The sequence below is a fragment of the Anser cygnoides genome, chromosome 1 (genome assembly GCF_040182565.1).
Source record: "Anser cygnoides isolate HZ-2024a breed goose chromosome 1, Taihu_goose_T2T_genome, whole genome shotgun sequence".
Lineage (NCBI taxonomy): Eukaryota > Metazoa > Chordata > Aves > Anseriformes > Anatidae > Anser > Anser cygnoides.
The window spans coordinates 6,486,573-6,499,327 of NC_089873.1; the positions used below are offsets into that span (position 1 = coordinate 6,486,573).

A 12,755-nucleotide genomic window follows, 5' to 3' on the forward strand; every position below is an offset into this window, starting at 1 on the left:
AGTGACACCGTAATGAGAAGACGCTACACAGAATCATCATTTTTTCAGTTCAGCTTTCTATCAGCTATAGAACAACTTAAGTAGTTAATACTAAAATTGTCTATATCGTGATTTCAAATGAGCGTTCAAGTTACAGAACTAGGATACAACTGGCAAGTTCTCCCATTCTGAGTTCAACACATCACAACAGCCAGGGGTAAACATCAATTAAATGGAGATTGAGAACAGCCCACAGTGCCACTACAGAAAGTATAAAGAAGTGTTTCATTGCTGGATTTTATTTACAGAAAAATTTATATCATATTTTCCACAACAGTCTCTCCTTAGCACTCTACGTCCTTCATGTTCTTAGCCAAAGTCTTTTCGCACCACCTTCTTGTAATTAAAATTCCCTGTAAGTATCTATGTGGGCTCACACGGTGAATACATATAAACATCTCAATCCCTGGTGTGAGTGCTGCAATGAGAAGAAAGCCATGTTCATTTTTACAGTCAATAGTACAAGTTCAATCTTTGATGACTGGTTCATGCTAGAGGTACACAGAGGAAAGCCAGCAGCCAAGGTCAGTGTTATTTATGACAACAGCGTAACAAACTACCATCGCGGATCAGTTGCTATATAAACTAAATGAAAACTTACAGTTTGTGCCAGCTAGGACATAGCAAGAAGACAGCAGAGAGAAATACAACAGTGCTGTGTGTCATGACAAGATAACTAAATAAAAAGTACTTTAAAAAAACACATACACAGCCTGGTTTTGCCAAACAATTAAACTACCCTTTTCTTGATATTCAGTCTTCACATGAGGCCAGAGGTCATATGGAAACGTACCCTTTCCTTTAGAAATGAACAACTTCAGAAACCTCAGTTTACATATATAATAAATCCAACCAACTCAAGTTTTCTGTAGAAAAGACCTTCCACTCATTTTCCCCTAGTCATCAGTTACGATCATACAATTATTTAGATATTTAAACCTTCTTACACTGAAAGTACTCATTGTCCACCTTACTATGCCTTGGCAAACTAAGTTACGCTAAGTCCCGTTCCCAACTACCTGCCCCCAAGTGTGTGCTTCCACAAGTTAAACCATCCTACAGGATTGTACACGCAGCATTCTCTACTCAGCGATGAAGAAGATATGCAGGACGATGCAGCAGGTTATGTGGTGGGGTAGGGCCTTACCACCAACGGATGGGTCTTGGAATTAAAAGCATCGTGGTTTGTTCTCAGTCTCGGTGGGGCCCCATGATTCACAGACTAGGCTAAAATCTGGAGCACGGATTTGTAGACTTGTTGTTTATATAAATGTGAATTTTATCCCTAACAAATACTGCCAATACTGAAACTGTATGTTACAGTGCTTTCAAACTTACTAATCCTTAATGTTAAAATAGCAAGAAGTCTGAATTAAAAAACAATACTCAAAGTAAATACCAAATATTTATCATCTGAATTAAACAGAATATAGCTTTTATATGCTGCTAATCATGAATCACGTATAACCTCCAGGTTATCGTGGTAGTTATGGGATGCTCTAAGAAAATGTCTCCTCAACATCTGTAAAGCATTTCTGTCCTTGTGTGTCATAAATGTTTTAGAAAAAAAATATTTTAATTCCATGCTTGTAATACAAGTTTTCAAGCTATATGGGAAAAAAAAAAGAAGACAAGACCAGTTCCTCTAGTACCTGCGATGCTTCCTTCTTTGTTATAAAGACGTTAAACCCATGAATGGATTTCCTTTCCTCCAGCCTTAACTCTTTACAAAATGCACACAGAGCAATATGAGATCCTTTGAAATATACTTGGTCGTACAATAAAAGTGGGGTTTGTTGGAGTTTTTTGTTTCTTTAATTTCACACACTTAAGGTTTCTTAATTACCCTTAAGCTCTAATAAAACCCAAGTGAGAACAGTACAGACATTCTTATTGAATTCTATCTAGGCTGCTTTGAAGATTGCTTTCTGTCATCTTTCCTCCACATTTGAGGGTAAAAGAACACTACAACTCATGTGGTCCATGCTATTTAGACGATGTATTGCTATAACATGAATTACAGGTGTAAAATGAGTATCAGAGAAGTCTTGCCATGCCTGCTGTGAAACTGTTCCAACTTGGAATTAATTCATGTACTGAGCAATAAGCAGAGAGCTCCAAGCCAACCATAGTTCATGTGGAAGCAAACCTTTGCATTCTAACAGCATCATACCAGGCCTCTAGATTTTTACAGGCTGGTAATATTGGAGCTTAGTGCTTTCACAGAAAGCAAAAATATGGAACAATGTGTATGTGTGGAAGGAGGGTCAGTGAGGAAAAGAAGAAATACGTCTCTAAATCTTAGCCACAAGGCTTCCACTGAATTTGTTTTAACTTGACCTTGGTCTGAAACAACTGACACAGCTTGCTTAATCAACCACATTTGCATCAAACTTTAGGAAATGCCACATTGCTAGAGATATTCATTTATTCATCAAAGCTACAAAGCACACGCCTACGTTCTGTTCCAAAAAATTCTTCATCTCTCATCACCTCCTGCCATAACAAACATTGGGAGGGAAGGAGTTGTAACAAGGATCCACAGTGCTGAGCACAAAGACATCCCCCCAAACTGGTCACCTCCTAGAGGAAAACCAATTTGTTTTAAACTGCAAAAAAACGTATTTAATTCCAATTTCAATATACAGATACATACACAGACACATACACAGAGCTGTCACTTCCTGTGGAGCTACCAAAGTACTTCATTCTTTAAAAACAAATGAAAACTCCTAAAGTTCAAAGAAGTCCACAAAACTAAAGAGGTAGAGAATAACAAAAATCCATCAGCATGCACGTTAATACAAGGGGACGCTTCTCAAGTGCACAAAATAGCATGCAGACTATGCCTGTGAATGCTTCAAGCAGCCCGCTATTAGCAAGAATATGAAGAAAACCGTGATGTTGCATGCCGGCAAGAAAGAAAGCAAAAAAGAATAAAAGCAAGAAGCAAAGGAAAAGAAACCACAATTCAAAAGCAAACAGAAGAAACTAAATCACAACAAACATCTCTACTAGTAAGAGGTACATAAATAGCTTGCCAGAGAAGCATGCAAAAGCACTGATTCTTCTGACAAGCTGCGTATCTTTTATCTACCCATTTTCCACTCCAGCTCTGCCTAAAGCCTCTCATGCAGCTCTTAGCCATCATCTTTACTACATTAGCTCAACTCATTGGTCGAATTTCTCAGATCTGAGCATGCAGAAATTTTATTTGTATGTTTTCAAGGACACTGAATTGAACCTGTTCGTGCTGTTGGCCCTAAGTCTGAGCTACTTCACTTTCTGGGCATACCTTCCTGTCTGAAGAAATAAGAAGGGAGGAACTTCTGAATCCTACAGAAAGTATTTCTGGGACAAGTAATCTTCTGCACAATCTACGATGTTTACACACAAGGTTTAAAAGCACTTCCAACTAGGATATAAGACAAAGATGTTCAGTTCAGCTTGTTATTTTTTTGGCAGCAACCTCAACAATCGTCAAATGTGCCTTTGTCTTCCGAAGCTAACTGGGCAATCAGAAAATGCCCAACTGCATCTTCTCTCCCCATCTTCCTTCAACAAAACAGCATCCTAGACAGAGTTAAGGTACAGGCTTTCCCAAAGGACATATGTAATAGCTTATGTTAGAATATACAGAACTGGCACTACGAGATTTTATGTTTTTCATTTAAAAGAAAGGTAGCGATTTAGTTGATTGGATGCAATATTGTATAAAATAAGCAAACAACAAAGAAAATAGGGTAAAAACGGGGGAGAAAGGAGAGAAATGGAAGTAGAGTGAGAGAATTTAAATGAAAAAAAGAACAATTAGGTGCTCGTTTTCTGCTGATAAACATATTACCTGGCACGACAAGGAGCAAAGCAAATATCAGCAGATCTGACTGTTGACCAAAAGATAAAAAATTCAAGTGATATTAAGGAAAGTTTTAGTCTACTCACTTACTCCTGCTCTAGCAAGTCTTGGTCACCACCCAGTGGAAGTCGATCTCAACTACAAGACTTTTACAGATAATTGCTCCAGGAGGCACTAACAGCCTCATGCATTGAATAGCAGACATATAATTGGAGTAAAGTGCTTTAAGTGCTCTCTCTGGTGAATAACAGTCTAGTCCTTAATTTCAGGACCAGAATACATGCACTCTGACTGTTCTAACACAGTTTTCAAGGATGGTAATGGTCATAAAAACAACTCTTAAAATGACATCTTGATATTTTGTGTTTATTTTCCATCAGTGACTTCCCATCTTACTTGTTCCGTTTACAAGTCCAAGAGAATTTTAAAAAAATTTAAGTGCCTGCACTAGAAGCTCAAGCTGCTGCCTGAAAGTCACTCTCTCTTCCTCCTCCTTTATACGCCAGGGAGGAGATACTGAAATGAAGCCTTGCTTGACAACTTGATGATGGTAGAACAAAATACACTCCTTGTCTTTCTGCTGCTGTGTTACTTTTGTAATACTGACAATAACAAAACCTTACTTTATAAACATCTGCATTTAGTGAAACAATAGAAAAATATAAAAGACTTGCTCATCGGTCTGAAGCTACAGGTACCTAGCTATAAGTCTCTAAGTGGTCTTTGTAAAAAATATATATATATATATAAAATTAACCACTTCATTTCATATCCCTAATTCCACATTTCTTCCAGAATCAAGGTAACTATCTGGATCTTATTCAACAAAAGCATGCAAGTTTTAAACAGTAAAGATTTTGAAATGATGCAAAGCCAATGTCTAAAACTGCTGAAAATAATATATATTAGTATAATTTCATATGCCAATTTCCTTCATAATCTTGTAAAAGTTATAACACACAAGAAACGAGGCAGAAAAATTAGTTGATTAAAATACAAAGCACATGGTATGAAATAGCTACTTGTGTATTCTTCAAGTACAAGTGAAAAATCCAAAGTTCCTCTGAAACAAAACACAACCAAAAGAGATACACCATCAGAAACAAAGTCAAGCTGACTTATATTTGCATTATTCTGGCCAACAAAAGATGTATTAAGAGCAGAAATCAGACATTATTTCAGTATCTATTAGTATTTAAAATAGATAAAGATTTGAATAAAAGATATTCATAAAAATTTACTAAAATATACCTCTAAAGAAAAATAGCAGGTATACATTTAAAAAATTATGACAAACAAAAATTCAAATGTTGCTAGTTATCCCTAAATACAGGACTGGGAGAACTAGAAGAACTGAGTCAGAGCTTAAAGGAGGTGTTACCATGCACTAAGATAGTTCAGAAGATCAAAAGGACAATGGCAGATTTGAAATTTGGCAATATTTATTTAAATCAGGTCTTGCACCTCAATGTTAAGGCCTTCTCCATTGCTGTAAGGTCTATTAAGCTTTCAGTTAAAAAATAAAAAATAAAAATCCCAGGATCTCTCTGTCCTTCAGGACATCTTAAATCAAAACGTGGGCAGGCATTTCAAGAACTTGGACAAGGAAAGTATCTGAACCAACAAAAAAAAAAGAAAAGAGAGAAACAATGGCATCTACCAATGAAATTCTTTTCACTGTCCTTGAATTAAGGAATTAAGGAAGAGATTGGCCACTCTAGGTCAGATCTGCCTACTTGAGAAGATGTAAACAGGAGTCATACAGGTTTAAATGACTGTGCTGCTCAAGAGCCTGCTGTGGTGCCACCGTTCATAATGTTCCAGCCAACCTAGGAAATTTATTTGTTTTTTCTGCTAAATCTGCTTGAGGATATGTCAGAGGAGAAGTACCTTACAGGACTGTTTCTACTGTATAGCTGTCACTTCTTGGCCCTCTGAGGACTCGACAACAAGCAGCACGTTTATCCATACACCCTGCAGTTTCCATATAGTCACTGAAACATGGATGCCTACCTTGGGTTTTGAGAACAGCATTTAAGTTATGAGCCATCCTCTGAAGGCTGCAGTCGCTCGGTACAGGCTATTCTATTCTGGACAGCACCGAAACTAGAAATTACTACAGAAAGGCAGAAAAATCTGTGGTCTGGTTTATGCAAAATAGTCTTAGTACTGGCAAAGCCATTTAGCTGACATCCAAAATTAGCATCATCAATTCAGCTGTGCCCCTGGAACGTCAAATGTTCTGGCTGAGCATTTTGTTGGCTTTATCGGTGAGAAAGCGTTGAACAAAGTCCTTTCGCTCCACGGAAGAAGCAAGCCAGAGAAAGCTACGTTAGACATAAGCAGACTTCCACTTTAAAGTAACAAAAATTATTACCTCTTAATATCCTACCACAGTTTACCCTACTAGGGCAGGAAAATCTATACAGCCTAACAAAGGATGCCAGATGGAAAATTCCACAGAGCTCAATTAGCTCACTGCTATTCCTGGATGACTGATACTAATGCAACTGTAAGATGAAGATTTTTTTTTCTAACATTAATTTTTACTTTAGTTCTTAATTATTAAAGGTGTAATTATTGCTCAGTGCAAAAAAGTACAAGATAGGAAGTAGTGTTCTGATTTCAGCTGAGAAAACTAAAATAAACATTATTTTCTCAAGCTACAGGGGATACTTAAATGAACAGTTTGATTTTTTTTGTGTGTATTACTTCATGATGTATAATGGTTTTATAAGTTTTATGTGAAACTAAAAGAAAAATAGTAAAGACACTCAAGGTAGAAGAGAGAGTAATTAGATGTACACGTAAGCAAAGCTGAAGCTGAATGTCTAGAGAATGCTGAGAACCTGCAGAAAAATATTACTGCCTGAAGACAGTGATTAGTAAAACCAAAATGAACAGTAAAAAAAAAAAAATCAAAGGCTTGTAAAACTCATATGAAGAACAAATGAGACAGCCTCACTCAACTACAGATAACGGCAGACAAATCAGCTAGATTTCCAAGGATTAGGATAAAGGCATTCCATATTTATTTTGTGAAAGGTTAAGTAATGTTCCCACTTACCCCTGGCAAAAATATACCACACAGAGAGGCTTTCCCAGGCTACTTTGAAATGAAAAAGAAAAAGCCTCACTTCCTCATCCAGCACCAAAATATACTTTTCTTTGGCTTTGTTTTTCTTGTTTTTATTTTAATACTCAACCTTCCTCACTCATGTTGGAAAAGAAGGCATGTTTTGACACTGACATTGCTTTAGCTTTCTAAAAGAAAGAACTGATACGGATTAAAACAATTACTGTCTTGCCAGCTAGTCACATCAAGAGTCACTCTTAGACATACAAAATATGAAACCACACAACTTGCACTCCATGTCAAGAAGATGCATTCACTAAATTCTGCTTTTTGTTTCCACAAGACAACTCCCTGTGTCTCACACTTTCTGTTACTGCATTGCAAGATAACCACTTTGTGGCTCTTAATGTCAGGTACTGCTTCCTTTAATTGTTTCAAGATCCAGGAGTACTCTCAAACAAAATTTCACTTGAAGGCTTTTTGCATTCTCTCACAAGAAAAGCCTTAAGACATGAGTCAGTTTGGAACTGCCTTCATCCTTTTCTTTCAAGAAAATTTACAGTAAATTCTGTATTTTCCACAGAAACTCTCAACACGAGTTGAATGTATGTGATTTTCCAGGGTGGAAAAAGAAAAAAAAAAAAAAAAGCATTAATTCATTCACACATAGCAAACTACAAAATCTTTTATAATTCTTCCAGTACCACACTTTTTCCACTGTTCAAGAGGAAAATAAACTCCTCACTGGTAAAATTTGCTTTACCACATCCATGAAAAACCTACCCAACTACAAGTACATTGAGTTTCTGAAAGAGGGCAACAAATCTTCACACACAATCACGGATAATGCAGTATTTAAAATGTAACAGAGCACTCTGATGATCCTATCTTCTTCTAGCATGATGGAGAGGAATTGATGCTAAAAGACAAAGTTGTCCATTAACATATTTACCCACATCCAGTCACCGTGATCAAGCATTGTCTGAGACAAGATGTCTGACAAAGCAGACAACTGAAGAGTGGCACTGAAAAGAGCAACTTGCTCTGAAGAATAAGAAAATGCTGCAACCCAGCTTGGGGAAAAAGGATGCGGAGAAGGCAGGATGGGAAGGCTGTGATTAGAAAGGGGAAGAAGCAGTACAAGCAGTAACACGGAGAAGAGCTGCCGACTAACTGAATATGGAGTATGTGGATTAGAAGGAACAAGAAAACTGAGCAGATGAGATAAGTGAGAACAAGACTTAGACCTATGGTGGGTGGGATACAGCGTGCTGTGAGAAATGTCAGAATGAGGGAAATCATGACAACGGGAACAAGAGAAACTGGGACAAGAAGCCAAGATGATGGGAAACAGACACACGAAGTGTCTGACTGCATGCCTGAGAGACAAGGCTGCTGAAGAACTAGAACAGGTACCTATTTGTGATGAGGAGCCCTGAAACAGCCCAATACTGCACACAATAAATAAGGTCTACAGGAAGAGAAAAATGAAGTTATGTAACGGAAGAGTTTCAAGATTACATTATCACAACAAGGCTACGTAGGCAACCTTTATTCTGACATTTCTGAACTTCTGTAAGCTAACCATAACAACTTAATAAAGTTATGTTAAGGCCGTTTTTGCCACATTTTTTAAAATTTTAAGGCATGTTTCTTTCTCACATACTATTTTACAAATTAGCGAGGATAAAAAAAGAACTAAGAATAATCACAAGAAAATTTAATTTAAATATTGTCAGGGCAGTAATAGAAAAGAATCTCTGAACAGGAAGAAGAGACCCTATAGACACTTCTTATGTAGTGTCCTGAGAAACAAGTCTCTGCTCTGCAACTGAAATGCATGAACACAAAGGCTGAGAAGAAATGAAGAAAATAATTCATTTAAACACCAAGAGGGTTTATCACCTGCAAATAAATTTTAAAAAAATGGATTGGACCAATAGAAGAAACTATTTGGCCTGACATTTGTTCCATAGCTACTATTCAAGCTACAAAACAATTTGTATTCTCAGACAACAGTGTTGCTTCAAACAGTTGGAAACCCTGATATTTAATCTTCTATCTTACGGATATTTCCATTTTATAAAACCAAATTAATAAAATTATCAGAACCTGGTGTGTTTTAAAGTGCTTTGCCATTAGCAAAAAAAGCAAACTCATAAAATGAAGAGTGTTGATTTTAAACAGTAAAATATTTTGGAAGAAATAACTATGCAGTGATGAGGAGACCACCATTTCCATAGTCTTTAACAGCATGATTTAACATTTTAAAAAAGGGCACCGTGTGAAAAGCTCCAAGTATCTAAAACTGTATGTGTACAAGTATCTTACCAGCTACGGGTAAATCCAGCTTCGCTCGTTTCAATTCTGATATAGAATTTTGGAGCTGCTCTATTACAAAGTCATCTTCATAGAAGAAATCCTTAGCTAGAGTCTCCTGCAGAAATTCTACAAGCTCTTCCATTTGTAATTTCATCAGATGCTCTACAAGAAGAAAGTAGTATTATGAATAAAAATATCTTGTGATTATGAGCATTAAACTTCAGAAATGTACGTACAATATCAGATGTTCTTGTTGTCAAAGTAGAATGAAAAAGGCTTATTAGTTAAGCAGGAAATAGAATTCTACATTAAAAGTCTATAGAATGCATCAGAAATTCACTTGCAACTTTATGTAAGTGATTTCTACTTACCATTCTCTACTAGGAACAATGTTTCCCAAAAAGGGGCATCTTCACACAATTAAATGCAAGTCACCTGCCTTCATCCCCTTATGTTATATCCAATAGTTTCAGGTCTTTATTTTTCAGCCTGCATCCCTGACTTACACAACACTGGCATAGACCTTTACAATATACATCATCTCTCTGTTTAAAAGCTTTGAAAGCAGTAAAACAGTTTAAAAATTGACATTTAAGGTATTCTGATTCACAACTGAATTAAACTTCGAATGAAATGATTGTGGCAGTTCACACTTTAGTACCAATGCTTCAGGCATTTTTTGCTGCTTCAATTAATTCAGGTTATATTTTGAAAGTCACTTTACAGTTATCAGATTTTTTCCCCTTTTTACATAGCTGTAAGGCCATGTTTCCCACGCAAACATATTTTGCTTGCAAGGCTGTAACCCCATACGCATACTGTTACTTTAAGCCTACGTATGCCATCAAAAGTTCCAGAATACTCAACTTCTATACACAAACCATCAAAAATGCTTTTGCCACTGTAATAAAAATTCTCTTGACACGTATTACACGATGGAACTTGGATTGCACAGCTATACATTCAATGTTTTTAATGGTAGATAACAATACAAGTAAAGACTGGAAAATAAATCAGAATCCATCTTCTGTCAACTTCTCTGCCAGTCCTCTCATCTCTTCTCTGTTGCCATAAAACAACTCTTGGTGTTTTGATCATGGAGGAAGTTGCTACGTACTTGCTAAGAAAGCAAACCTCCACTCGGAAGTTTTCCTCAGGTTGTCCCATAAGAAGAATAGCGAATGCAAAAAAAAAAGTCAAGCAGATGTCTATTTGCAAATAAAGACAATAAATCAAAATGCTAAGCCTAACAATTTGCCTCCAAATGTTTAGCTGTTCTAAGTACAATTAAGAAACATAACATCTTTCAAAGCTGTTTATGAACAACCTAATGAACACGCTGCAGCGAGACAATGACCCAGCATTACTACAGTTTAAGGAGGATAAACTAGCAAACAAAACTCCAATTCTGCAAAGAGCTCCATGTTAACCTCCGAATTTACATGACTCTCTGTAAGATAAAAAAGCCAAAGTCCCACAGGAAGATGGTGTCAAACTGGAGCTACAAGGCATCATCCTGAGAAATGCCCAAGAACATTTAGAAGGTAACACGGATCTTCAAAATTGGAGCTTAATGTGCTAAACCACTGTGGGAAACCATGCAGGCATAAATGCTTTGGACAATTCTGTTCAAAAGTCCTATCTTATTTTCCCTGTGGGCACGAGATGGAAGAAAAGGCCATCTAAACTACAGAAAAGCTGAATTTTAATGACATTCTTGGACAAACAACAGCATAAAAATGAGATATACACTGATGATTCTTCATTGCTGAATTGTTTGCTGATAGAGTTTCAGGTATTTAGGGGCACAAGACATCACCTTTTCTGGATTGTTTTAGCACTATTTTATTAAATGAAATCCTGTAGTGGCTAGCAAGCCATTTCTAAGCCATGGAACTAGATTTTTTTTCCCCCATTTTTTAATCAGCACCACAGCTCAACCTATGTTGATGCTTAATTAACTTTCTTTCTGTAATACATATTTTATTTCTGAGTTATTTGCATTCAAATACAAATACAGAAAAATATATAAGTTTTTAAAGTCCTATGTGCAACAGTACTTGTCTAATCATTTAACATAATTATGATTTTTAGGCAACTGTAACACCATCTAGAAGCCCACTGCCAAGATGGTACAATTTTTCATTGGCAATCACACACATCAATAAAGGAAAGATTTTGCTCTTTTTGTTCATGAGGAGAGAAAGACACTTGTAATAAATAGCATAAAGCAAACAGGAAACTAAGATTTCAACACAAAGGCTACACAAAATAAGAACAAAACCAGATAAATGTATGTTTAGCATTCTAATATGTGAGAGATTTCTTACTTCTGTGTAGCTTCATAATTGTGTACGACATAGCGGTGAGAACCCGCTCTCCTTCAAGTATGTAGATATCCCATAACCTGAGGCTTAATGTAAAGGGAGTCTGCAATGAAAGAATCAAGCAACAGTGTGAAAACAGTCTGTCCCAACCCAGAATTAGAAATAGAAGTTGTAGAAAATGGAAAGTATACTCACACGATCAAGGAAACATTGGAAAAACCATTTTGTTGTGTAAAAGCTTGTGGACATCTCCTGGGAGTCCTGTAAAAAACACAAAATTTTTAAAAATATTCACAAACAAAAGTTCTTCTGTATTATTAAATGCAGTAATAAGGGATATATAAGCAATACACAAAACTGGATACTATGCCAGCCATAATCTATATCACCTCAATCACATCAAATTATTTTTGCATTTTCAGTTAGTATACAGGCCTTTCAGCATTCACATTACATTATCAACCAATCTTGAGATTGCTATATATTGTGTTTCTGAAATACAAAAACCTCAAAGATCAGAGTACTACAGCATTTCTTGACAAGAATCATCATCATGTGCTTTAAAAATTAAAATTACAACTTTCATTTCAGAGCCAAGTCAGTTACAGAACTGCTCTTTTTTGTTGTTGTTTTAAAATTTTTGCAAGGATTTGCTAAAGGATTTTTGCTTTTACAAAAAGTACAAGATTGTCTTCTATGACTAATTTTGGCTTGACCTCTTAACATATTTTTTTAAATCAGATCTGCCTAATTCCATGTCATGAGCTAGTCTTACAGCATGTTGTTAAAAAAGACATTAAATTCTAGTTTACAAGACATGAGGCACACATTAGATGCTATTCATCATTGCCAAGGTGCTAGGTTGCTCTCAATTTTTTTTTCCTTAGGCAGATAAAAATATCAAAACAGAAAATAATATAGTCCTGGGAAGGCAATGTTTGTAAACAGCTCTCTTCAAAGTGATCTCTTTGAAGATGTTGCTGTGGCTGAGCAGCTCTTACACTACTGTTTAAGATATCGAGAAGGATTCTTGCAGACCTAACGAGACTGTAAAAGAAAATTCTTTATGACTAATAGGAGGGCATTTTCTTCCCACTAGAAAAATAAAATATGGCCGTTATTCTTTGTTTAGAAT

The 12,755-nt window shown here is 36.2% G+C and overlaps 1 protein-coding gene across 16 annotated transcripts in view; it reads right to left on the bottom strand.

Annotated features, from left to right (window-relative positions):
• Window positions 1–12,755, bottom strand: part of USP6NL (USP6 N-terminal like) — a 119,111-nt gene that overhangs the window by 4,241 nt on the left and 102,115 nt on the right. For 15 of the 16 annotated variants that reach the window (XM_048062615.2, XM_048062618.2, XM_067004964.1 and 12 more), the window contains 3 exons: window positions 11,816–11,881; window positions 11,624–11,723; window positions 9,303–9,455 (listed from right to left, as the gene is read on the bottom strand). In XM_048062615.2, the coding sequence (XP_047918572.2) occupies window positions 9,303–9,455; window positions 11,624–11,723; window positions 11,816–11,881 (319 nt within the window). Of the gene's footprint in view, window positions 1–2,532; window positions 2,608–4,907; window positions 4,959–9,302; window positions 9,456–11,623; window positions 11,724–11,815; window positions 11,882–12,755 lie in introns of all 16 variants that reach the window. The other variant, XM_048062620.2, reaches the window with a different exon arrangement.